This window comes from Equus caballus, chromosome 16 (assembly GCF_041296265.1).
Source record: "Equus caballus isolate H_3958 breed thoroughbred chromosome 16, TB-T2T, whole genome shotgun sequence".
In the NCBI taxonomy this organism is placed as follows: Eukaryota; Metazoa; Chordata; class Mammalia; order Perissodactyla; family Equidae; genus Equus; species Equus caballus.
In genome coordinates, this window is record NC_091699.1 from 73622674 (window position 1) to 73634939 (window position 12266).

General features: G+C 35.8%; 2 protein-coding genes across 5 annotated transcripts in view; one reads left to right on the forward strand and one right to left on the reverse strand.

Moving 5' to 3' along the window:
• PP2D1 (protein phosphatase 2C like domain containing 1) overlaps positions 1-12266 on the forward strand; it is a 32221-nt gene that overhangs the window by 19540 nt on the left and 415 nt on the right. For 2 of the 3 annotated variants that reach the window (XM_070239059.1, XM_070239060.1), the window contains 2 exons: positions 7543-8361; positions 11507-11621. In XM_070239059.1, coding sequence (XP_070095160.1) covers positions 7543-8361; positions 11507-11598 — 911 coding nt within the window. In that variant the 3' untranslated portion in view covers positions 11599-11621. Of the gene's footprint in view, positions 1-7542; positions 8362-11506; positions 11622-12266 lie in introns of those variants that run through there. The other variant, XM_023620871.2, reaches the window with a different exon arrangement.
• Positions 8559-12266, reverse strand: part of RAB5A (RAB5A, member RAS oncogene family) — a 29582-nt gene continuing 25874 nt past the window's right edge. For both annotated transcript variants that reach the window (XM_001495318.7, XM_070239061.1), the window contains exon 6: positions 8559-9996. In XM_001495318.7, the coding sequence (XP_001495368.1) occupies positions 9881-9996 (116 nt within the window). In that variant the 3' untranslated portion in view covers positions 8559-9880. The remainder of the gene's footprint in view (positions 9997-12266) is intronic.

Below are 12266 nucleotides of genomic sequence, written 5' to 3' on the forward strand. Positions count from 1 at the left end.
CCCCCCCCACCCACCTTTTACTATGTTCTTTAGATTTTTTTTATGGTTCCATTCTATCTCCTCTGTTGGATTATTAGTTATTACTCTTTGTTATATTATTTTAGGAGTTTATAGTATACATCTTTAACTACTCACAGTCTACCTTCAGGTGATATTATACCACTTTACATAGAGAATAAAATTCCTACAACAGTATACTTTTATTTCTTCCCTCCTAGAGTTTATACTATTTTGATCACATAATTTATATGTACACAATAAAGAAGTTTGTGTTTATATATATAAAACTTCTCTCTATGTATACAATATATAACATATATGTATAATACATATTTTTTAAACATTTGATTATCTTTTAAATAGATTTCAGTAAGAAAAAGTGATACATTTACCCATGTAGTTACCATTCTTGGTGCTTTTTATTCCTTTGTGTAGATCTATATTTGTCTAGTATCATTTTCCTTCTGCTTGAAAACTTCCTTTAATAGTTTTTGTAATGTGTCTTCTGGTGATAAATTCTTAAGACTTTATTTACACCTTTGTTTTGAAAGATATGTTCATTTGGTACAAAATTCTAGGTTGATAGATTCTTTTCCTTTCAGGTTGTTAAAAATATTGCTCCATTGTCTTCTGGCTTGCATCATTTATGATTAGAAATCTGTTGTCACCATTATCTGTGTTCCTTTGTCCATGTTATGGGTTTTCCCCTTTGGCTGGTTTAAAGATGTTATCATTAGTTTTAAGCAATTTGATGTGATTTACCTCAACTTTTTTTCTCCTCAACTTTTTCCTCTTCCTAAGGCATTTCAGTTATGTACTTTAGACCAACTTAAATTGTCTCGTGGCTCCTTAATGCTCTTTTCATGTTTTAAAACTTCTTTTTCTCTCTATGCTTTGTTTTAGACAGTTTCTATTGTTGTGTCTTCAAGATGACTAATCTTTTCTTCTGCAATGTGTCATCTGCCAAATTCACACCCATCATATTTTTTATTTCTAACGTATTTTTCATCTTCAAAAGTTTTATTTTTAAGGTTATCTTCCATGTGTATACTTAACTTTTTGAATATATGGAACGTAGTTATAACTTTTGATGTTCTTGCCTACTAATTCCAACATCTGTGTCAGTTTGGGGTTGGTTTCAGTTGATTGATTTTTCATTTTATTGTGGGTAGTATTTTCCTGCTTATTTGCATGCCTGGCATTCTAGTTTCCTAGGGCTGCCATAACAAATTATCACAAACTTGGCAGCTTAAATAACAAAAATCCATTTTCTCACAGTTCTGAAAGCCAGAGCCCCAAATCAAGGTGTTGGCAAGGTCCTCTGAAGTCTCTAGGGGAGAATCTTTTCTTGCTTCTTTCAGCTTCTACTGGCTCCATGCACTCCTTGGCCTGTGGCTGCAAAACTCCAATCTCTGCTTCCATCTTCACATGGCTTTCTACTCCTTTCTCTGTGTGTCTCTTCTCTGCCTTAGACTGCTCCTTGGATTTAGGACCAACTTTGATAATCCAGGATGATCTCATCTCTCAAGACCCTCAATTACATTTGCAAAGACCTTTTTTACAAATAAGATCATATTCACAGGTTACAGAGGTTAGCATGCAAACATTTTTTATTTTGAATTTATCTTCTTGAGCTTTATTCTTGAATGAAGTTACTTAGAAACAGTTTGATCCTTTCAGATCTTGCTTTTCTGATTTGTCAGGTATGTCAAGAACAGTGCCCAATTGGATTGCGATATCTCCCATTACTGAGGCAAGGCCTTCCTCCGTATGCTACCCAATGACCCATGAAATATATTTTTTCAGTCTGACTGGTTGGAACAAGCATTGATTTTTCCTCGTGTAAGCACTGGGCAATGTTCTCTCTAATCCTTTTCAAATAGTTCACCCACAATGTTGGGGGCTTTCCTCATAAAAACTCATTGATCAGTACCCTATTGAATACTTGAGGAAGCTTCTCTGCAGATCTCTGGGGTTCTCTATGCAGCTCTCTTCCTTCTGGTACTCTGTCCTAGGGGAACTCTAGCTGCCTTGGTCTCCTTGGACTCTCAGTCTGTCTCATCAACACAGATGAAAGGGTAAATCCAGTCAATGTTATTGCATCTTGGCTAGAAGCAGAAGAAATTCCCTAGAATTTATATTTTGGGGAATTATTTGAGGGCTGTGTCATCCAGAGTATGCGTTTACTACTGCCTGATGTTCTCCTGTTAACAGTATCAATCTGAATTAAATGACTAAGTTGAGGTTTTCCAGACTAAAAATACATGAAGGTTGGTGGTTCCAAACTCCTTGTGGTTCCCTTTCTTTCCTCTGCTGTTCAGCATCAGTTTGAAGTACTCCATTTTTTCTGGCAGTCTGGGTGTAAGGGGCATATGTTTATTTTGGGTTCACTGTTTCAGTGAGGGTACGGTCCTTTGGGGTCCTAGCTTTGTTGGGGAGAACCATTAGTCTTCTCCACTTTGGACAAGCCCTAGATTTGTTTCCTTTTCCACAACCCTGTGAAAATTCAAAGCTTATTTATTCAGCTCAATAAATGCTCTCAGGTAAAAGCTGGCTTTTGCTCTTGGCAAACTCTGGGATTCAGCCATTACTTTTTTGACCTGAGAATTCTTTACTTTCTTGCTAGCTCATAAATGCGTATGCCAAAGTATATATATTAATCTGGATGTTTTGTTCCCTGTGAGACAGTCAATCCAAGACCCAGATTGCCACATTACTGCTCCTTTGTAATATTTTTTACACCTAGATTGTACATATTCTTAATAATTCTTTTTAATGAGGACCCAGAAACTTCTGTTTCCTATTTCCTAGTGTCCTAGTTTTCTATCCCATGAGCTCACTCTAGATCCAGAGACCAAGCATGACTTTACTGTTTCTCTATTATTCACAATTTCATAATTGTTGGCCACTTCAAACTCTCTTCCTTCTCTTCTACTCAAGTTTATGAAGTGATTCTTTTATCAAAACCTCCCAACCTCTGAGGTATGGATAATCACATTCTAATACATGAGAAGATTGAGGCTCACCAGAGTATTATATAAGGTTGCGTACCTAGTGAGTGAGCCAGGACTCATATCCTTTAGACTCGAAGTTCCGCTAGTTCAAACGAACACCTATAGCTTTCTTCTGTTTTTATGGTGTTATCTTCATTCTTATGTAGTCTTCACTTTCTTCATTCATGATTGATGCTGTATTTGCAGATCTCATTTAACTTTTTGTGATTTTCCTGTCTCAATGCAATTGTCCTTATAGATGTGAATATTTCTGCTCACTCATAGTGGTCTTAATAAGTTGCTTTTAAAATTATTTCCAGCCCTATCCTTTTCCCCCAAAACTTAATTCAACTCCAAAAGCGCCTTACTTTGTACAGGAAAGAGACCATCTTAACATTGACATTTATATGCTTTACCTTCTTCCTCTCCCTTTTTTGGGGGGATGTTGGTGGTGGACTCACATTCATACAAACCTGATTCTGAGGATACATTCAACAAATATTTGACAACTAGTTGAGACCAATGTGTAAAGTATTGTTAGGCTCCAGATGTACAATGGTGAGCATGAATTTCATGCTCACACATCTTACAAAACAAAGGGATCTTTTGAACGTCCAATGAAAACAAGCTCCCCATTAGTAAGATTCTCATGCTAATCATCAGTAGGAAGAGTCATAAACCTGGTGTCCATGCACAGAAGCAAATTCAGTCTCTTTTGCCAAAACTAGAGTCCTGAAGAAAACTGGTTATGAGTTGTTTCCCTCATCTCATTTACATGCATTTCCATTATGCTTCCAATACTTCACTGTTTACATTTCCTTAATTTATTTCGGCTCCTTTGTAATTGCTCCTTTTTCTTGCCCTCACAGTTTCCTCATTTCCTAAGTTCTAAGTTACTACTCCCTACTCCCTTAAGCCTGTAATTCTACTTCATAAAGATTTTCTTACACTTCTTTTTATAAAGAGGTCTGAAATGCAACAGTTATAGCTTTGTCTCAATCTGTTTTGGATAGACTCTCTTCGCCTGCTTTCCTCTTCATGGAACACAAAGGAAAATATCCTTTATCAAGTGTCTACTTATTAAATTACCTTCTTAAATCTTCACAAGAACCTTGACAAAAAATAACATTGCAGGTAGAAAATTGTTACTCAGGGAAATAAAGTGACTTAATGAAGGTCACACAGACACAAAACTGGCATTGAAGTCCTAGTGTGTCAGGCTCCCAGTCGTTCTACTTCCTCATGCTCTTTCTTCTAAATCATGTCATCTTTTTATCCCAGGGCACTCATGCATCCTAAGTATATTTTCTTTTCTTTCTTTTTTTTGGAGGAAGATTAGCCCTCAGCTAACTACTGCCAGTCCTCCTCTTTTTGCTGAGGAAGCCTGCCTCTGAGCTAACATCCGTGCCCATCTTCCTCTAGTTTATACATGGGACTCCTACCACAGCATGGCTGCCAAGCAGTGCCATGTCCACACCCGGGATCCGAACCAGCGAACCCCGGGCCGCCGAGAAGCGGAACGTGCGAACTTAACCGCTGCGCCACTGGGCCGGCCCCGTATATTTTCTTTTCTTAACACCACATAAAGTTTCTCTTCTTCTTTCCTCCAGTCCTTTCTTAAAGCTTTCCTGTTAACTTCAACAGTAAGTGACTTTTCTGGCTTTATCTGAAAAGAAATCTTGAGCTTGCCCTTTCAGTTTTACAGGGATACTCTTTCTTTTCACAAGCTGGAGATAACCCAGCCATTGAAGGGGGCAGTTACATCACTGCCCTGTGCATAAGGATACTTTGCTTGACCATACACGTCACCTTAAAAAAGCTTGAGTATCATCTCAGTTTTCTTTAATCCCCATATGATTAATGTCCCTAAACATGTTGCTCTTGAAGTAACCCTGTTCCATTTTTGTTCTAACATTTTCTGAAGAGCACAATCTCTTCAGCTACTGAAAGCTCGTAACTTTATGTCTTTATGCTCAGATTCATTCACATTTTTGCGTAAGGGTCTTCATCAACAGTTCACTGCTTATTCTCATTTCCTCCAAACAGATGTTACTGGAGCCTTTCTTTAAAGCAAATCCATCCTCCCTCTTAAACTGTGATGACTTGCTCCTCTCTCTTCCTTCAGTTCTCCAAATAAATGGTCGTACAGTGTAATTTTTATATCTTCCTCCAAATTCCCATTTTCCTTGGGCTTTTTGTTCATTATTCTAGCTTTCAGGTGAATGTAGTCAACTGCTTTCAATAAACAACCCCATTTACAGTTAACAGCATGTGTAACCCTAAGTTCAGGAAACAAAACTATTAACTGTACATCCAATGTTTCTTCATGTCTGTTTCATTAATGATCTTCCATGGTCTGAATCTTTCTTATCCTCTACTTCCTGGGCTATGCATGAATAGTTGAGAAATGCTGAGCACCTCCCTTCACTTTCTCTTTCCTTCATGCACCATTCACACAGGTACGGATGTGAGTTATTCAGAAGGCACTATCTCTCTTTTTATTAGGATGAATAAACTGTCAAATAAATTAATTCACTTAAAGTCAGACAGTAAGTCAATGGTAGAGCAAAAACTGCAACCATCATTTAAGGTTCCTTTTTCCAGAATATTTTATTGTGCCGAGCCCAAGGGATGTTCACAATAGTAAAATCAGCCAAAATGGCCTTTTCTACTCTTTAGCCAGGCAATTAAAAAAAAGGCAAATAGTGCATAAGGCTATGTTTACCAAGCTCTCTGCAGAGACAACTAAAATCAAAATACCAGTTTTCCACCCTTCCATTGTAACGACATAATTGTATTAAATTCTTTTCAAATCACCCAGCAGAGAAACAAAGCTGTTTCTTTTTGCTGAGTGGGCTTTTGCTTGTTACATGCAAATAAACATTTAGGAAGTCAGTGGATTTGACTATTCTGAGCAAAATTGTCCCCTGTGTTTTCAGAGCTAGGATTGCACTATTTACATGTGAACGTACACACATACAAATTTTCTAATTTAAAAGAGGTATTGAATCATACGTCCCCCTAATAGAACAATTCAGTTTTACCCGCTTGGCACGTTCATTCAATACCAACCCATGCTGCTTTGCTCCTACAGTAATAATTTACAACTCAGCAAAAGTCAAGAATTATTTTACTGATTTATCTTCTGCAGAGTGTAAGTAGAGTCACCAACAGCAAAGACAATAAAAAAATACTAATAACCAAACCACAAATAAAAGAAGTCATGTAGTTTGAAGATCATCATTTATAGTCAAGTTTCCAAAGCATTTTCCACATACATCATCATCTTTTGATTCCATCCATTAGCTCAGATATTAACAATTCCCACTAAGTAAATCAGCCAATAGGCTCAGTCTACGCCTGACACTAACGCTTCACCAATTTATGCTCCTTCTGTCCAACAATACTAGTTGTGTGGACCTCAGAATTTTGAAACCTAAATTCCTTTACCTAAAAAATTGGAGGATTGGAATTGAACCCCGGCACCAACAAAATTTTGATTCCAGGTACAGCACGTTGTTTGAAAACAGAATATTCTAATGTTATTGTGCATGATTCCAGAAATTTTAATTCTCATAGGTATAATAATACTCAAACATCATTAACTCCATCTCAGAATAATTTAGATATCCTTTTGTAAATAAGTGATTCTACATCAAGAAAAACTATAGCCTATGCTTTAATATACAATTATGTCCCTAGAAACTTTGGGAAAATCCTTTTTTTCCTAACAAACTAAAAAAATTTTGAGTCTCTTCTTTATAAACCAAAGAAAGCCTTGGAAATACAACCATCCTTCAATCTGTTCAGAGGATTATATTTGGATTTCCCAGAGATTTCAATAAAGCACACATCACAAGTTCATCTGAACCAAGAGCAAAACACAATCAACTTTTAGGATTTCCATTTTCAAACAAAGGGTTTAACTTAATGTTGGCTAGCTATTACCCACTTAACACATTAATAATACATACTTTTTCTTCACAGGGCTAGTTGACTTAATTTCTTTTTAACCACATATACCATAAACCACCTAAGACCGACATTAACAGGGGCGATCTAATTTTTTCATTACCCAGACTTATATGTTCAGGTTTTAACTATGTAAGTTACATAATTATCAAACTCCACTTAAAAAAAAAATCAGTTTGTGCTTTTAATTGAAAAGGCATTTATTTAAACATTTTTAAAATGGTCTATGGAATATAGCTTAGTTATAAAGTGCAATTCTTGGCTCTACAAAATAATTCTTGGAAGGTGTTTCATAAAATATTTAATTATTTTTCATTATCTGCAGTTTTAGTTAGTTTAATATTAAATGAAGTATTTTAAAGACTAACTTGCTTAAAAATGAGGAAAAAACTGGCCTCTCAGTTCAAAATCTGAATTACTATAAATCTTCCAGTAATGCTATCAATATTACACATATTTTAAAAATATTTTTTAAATGGCCTGTTTATGCACTGAAACAGAAGTAATGAAGTTAACAGTATACTTTGATACAAATGGTTTTCATTAAATCTCTAGGTTTTTTAAAATAATCTTTTAGGCAGTGTGCAAGCAGTCTTATGCAGAAATGGGAAAAGCTTTTGCCTAACCAAAGAACACACTACGCGAAACATAAGTGAAAGAAGAAGAGTACTTCAGAGGGGAGCAATGATTAGTTCAAGTGAACCATACGGGCTCCTGGAAGGGCAAACAAGAGTCACACGAGGACTTGGATTTCATGGGAGTCTCAAACTGAAAAAATTCATTATTCCAGCACCTCAAACTCTATCTGTCCCTATAGATGACTTATGTCAATTCCTTATCTTGGCTACTAATGGACTCTGGGAAGTTCTGGATAAAAAGGAAGTCACTGCACTGGCAATTACAATGTTTCAAGCGTATCAAGAAACATACTGTTCTAGCTCACAAAACACACCTTCACCATCCCCAGGGCCTTCGTTTTGCCCAATCAATGAACCAAGTGTTTCTAAGTCAGAAAGTAATATTCACATACTGTTTCAGTACAAACCTGAATCTGAAGAATGTATGTCAAATATAAATTCAAAAGAAAATCTGACTGATTCAAAATATTCTAAATATTGCACTTTTAACCCTAAAAATGAACAAACATTTCCACCAGAAATGACTAACCATGATCCTTGCAGTGAGAAAGAAAGTGATGGACCAACCAGTGTAGATGGTGTGCCAAAAGAGTCAAGTGAAAAAGAAAAAGAGACATGTGCCAAGAGTTTCTATGAAAGTGCAGCTGAGTATATTAGCCATGAACTTGTAAATGCTGCTTTAGCTGCTGGCTCCAGAGACAACATTACAGTTATGGTAATTCTCCTCAGTGGAAGTGAATATGTTTCTGACATAAAAGGTAAAGTTCCCATTATCCAGAGTACAAAAATATAAAGATAATTCTTCAATGAACCAGGTATTAGGATAATATATCAATACCATGCAAATCATATTTTAAGAATGGAGTAAAGAAAATATAAAAGCAGATTTTAGGTTACATAATACCATTCATATATGTTCACTCTTCCACGCCAAAAAAGAGAGAAAAACCAGTACTTGCTTTTTATACCACTTTATTCCAACCTGAGCACCTCAATATAAAACTAAACACTGGTGAACTGTTTTCCTTACTAATTCTGAATTACTGTAAATGTACAAGTTCTGCTAGCAGTTCAACACTTAAATAGATTAAATCATCTCTGACACATGGTAGATTTCATATAATGAAAATACCTAAAACAATTAGTGCAATATACTGATCAGAATAAAATGAACTTTGGAAAACAAGGCTGCAAGATTGTTACTAACATATTGCAATACTTAAGTTACAAATTACTGGTACATTGTTTATTATGGTTCTAGCCAGGTAGGAACAACTGAAGCCCCTTCCTTTCAAAGGAGGAGAGAAGGAAAAAATTAGCTGTTTTTAGTAACTGTACATTTTGTATACTTTAAGCAACTCTTAAATATTACAGAAAAGTAATAAACATATATGGAGACTACAATGCAGTACCCTATTTACAGTACAGCCGAAGATCGAATTTAAAATAATCAAGTTTGAATGTACATAATTGTTAGTGCATTGACTATATTACGTCCAAAGGGAACAAAAGCCCCCTCCCTGCCCCCAAACAACAAAACCTATGTAATGGCCAGCAGTGATTAAACGGAATCACAGACACCTGGTTCGTTTCAGTTTTGTTGAAGACCTCACATGTTTGAAGGGAACACTATCCATTAAGATGCATTTATCAGTTTTCATATTCTTAAAACAAGGTGGGTTTACATCTGATTTTTTTTACCCCATTTAAAAAATAACAGGACTGGCTATAATTTAGATGCCACTATTATTCATTTCTTCCCCCTGAATATGTGGGACTGTTTTCCTGTGGCTCATTTGTTAAAATATGGAATGTACACTTTAAATATGGATACTAAGAGAAATTACCAGTTGCCTGAATACTATAGCTAAGCACAAGTATCTTTAGAATTCCCTTCTAAAAAAAGAATCTTTGAAAAGCCCAAACGAGTAAGTTCCAAATCTTTCTCATATTATTGGCTGGTTAACTGTGGGTTCAAATAGTCATTTGTCGACATCCCTGGTGATGAGAAATGATTCCCCCTAACCTTCCAAGGAAAAACAAGCGTACACACAGCTCTCATTTTCCCCTTCTACTGCTGAAACATTATTCAGAGGGTCACATGCATGTTATTAAAAATTAAGTTCAAAACACTTAAAATAATTCTGTATTAGAAACTTGACTCTATCATAAGTCTCTTCTTTTTGGAAGTCATACTGGGCTGGTTAAATGCTCCAATTCCACTGTTATTAACATTTAGGAAGCAGAAGAATATTCCAGCTAGTTCAAACTGGAGGTTTAGTTACTACAACACTGACTCCTGGTTGGCTGTGTGGGTTCAGTAAGGTCTACTCCTCTTCCTCTGGCAGAATTTGCTCCGGGATTCTGTGGTTCATTCTTTGGCAACTTTTTAGCTGAGAGATACATTATCAAAATAAACACAATTAGAATATTCATATTAGAATAACTTTCATCTGCTTACTTATAATCTTTCTTTCCAGTTGAATTGAAGGAATGGTAAAATAGGGACCAAGTGCAGACACAATTAAAACTTAACTTCACTCGAGTTAGATTTAATTCTTTAGACAGATTAACTTAATAACCATAGTAGTACTTTATTTCATAATTATTAATACTTCTATTATTCAAAGAAAATCGAAGTTAATAAAGATGATGGCCAGACACTCTGGTTAAGAAGTTCGGCTCATATCAATGTTCTTTGGACAGTCACAACACTTTTTGGAACAAGTCAGGATATAAACAAATACCACCACCATCACCCCAGCAACTTGTCCTGCAGGGTGCAACCTAATTATTACCCTAAATTATGATGGACCGCAGCTTCTATTTAATTCCTAGTTTACACAGACTTCACCCTTCCAACATCTACCATTTTTCTCTCAAATGGCTAATTAAGATCTCTAATCTGATTCACCAGTAGCTCTGCCTAATATAAGGAGACTTAATCCTGAATGTTCTCTCTCAAAAATCTATTTCCCAATTTTGAGTCAGATGAGCATGACTTGCCACATGCAGACAAAGCTCCTCAACCATCAGCTATGACTTTAACTTTGCTAAGCACTAAGCTCTATACAGCTAATAGCTGTTCTCTGGAGCGTGACTCCCCCAAGTAAAAAATTTACCTGCTAGATGTAGTCTGCTTGGATCCCTAAAATCCTTGATGTGGTGGATTCATTAAACATCTCTAAAAGTGCTGATTTTAAGGATGGCTAGACACACTGGTTTCTATCATCCATCCAGTCTATGGTAAGACTCTAGCTTTACCTTAGTGCTTTGGCTACATAAAAGCTGAACATGCTCTACTTCAAAATCTAAAGGGCTAGCTGAGTTTTGATCTTTTATCTTTTATCTATTCTATTATTCCACATCAGCGTTAATCATCTTTAGAATCCTAGAAGCTGGGCTGACAATGGATCTGAGAGCCAGGAGCACTGAAGTTTGGGAAGAAAAGCCTTCACCTTGGGTCATTGCTCTAGGAATGGCTCTAGGAATGGTAGTATAAATGGTAATACAATGGTAAATTTCCAGTCAAATGTATTTACAAACAAAGCCCTGTAGGGACAAAGAGTAGGCTAGCATTATAAACTTTATTATAATTTACAATAAGGTTTTGGACTGAGTGATCATTTCTCCCTTTAGCACACTTCTCAAAGGGTTGGTTTTCTGTTAATTAGATCTGAGTGAAATTAGGAGGCTGAAGGAAATAACCTGAAATTAGGAACTTTTAGCTTCTATTGGTTAATTTTTACTGTGTGGGGATAAACTAAAACATATGTTAGGGGTCAAAAGAAGAGGTCTCCTGTTTTATATCTTATTGAATGTTATCCAAGTGAAGCTGGTACCCATGTTTTGTATATGGTATATGGTAATTGCAGCTTATCAATTTGTCCTTGAATTAATTAGAATTGCTGAGAAGCCAAAAATCCTGGATCAAGTTAATGAAGATGTGCAATAACAGAAGCCACTCAAGATCTTATCAAATTAAAAGCAGATAAATAAATTTATTATGCTCTCACTACTCCCTTTGGAAAGTCATCAATAGTGAAAATAAGAGTGCACTGGGTGATTTACTTAAGTTACTAATCTGGTAAAATAAATAGAAAGGCCACAATTCAATTTACACTTGCGATTTCTTTCAAGGAAAGACATTCTAATTTCAGACAAAAGCTCTAATACGTAGGCTACTGTCTGACTGGAAAAATGACTTTATTAGCACATCTGAATAAAACGTACAAATGAAATGAAGCTCATATGGGGACTCTTCATACCATTGGAAAGGTTTAAAGTTCATTCTGATTTGAGGGACTTATTATCTCCTGTTTCCTGTTATTAATTTTTCACATGTGGTTCTGGGTTTAATCTGTCCCATTTATAAAAAGAACATATTGTTGCATAATCCTTCACAACTGTGCTAGTATTTCCCTAATAAATTGCAAGCTTGAGGTACTCAGGAAAATATTTCACACAAACAGGCAAGTTTTTTCCTAAATGAGCCACCATTATCTCTCTCACCTAGTGAAAGACATTCTAACAGTATCTGCAGGTTTAACTGGGTTTTCTTTAGCCTCTGAATCAGTTGTTAATTGGTTACTTTGTATGACTTCAATATAAAAGAGTATTTCTTATTTGGGGATAGAAAGGTGGAGACCCTAGTTAATAATCA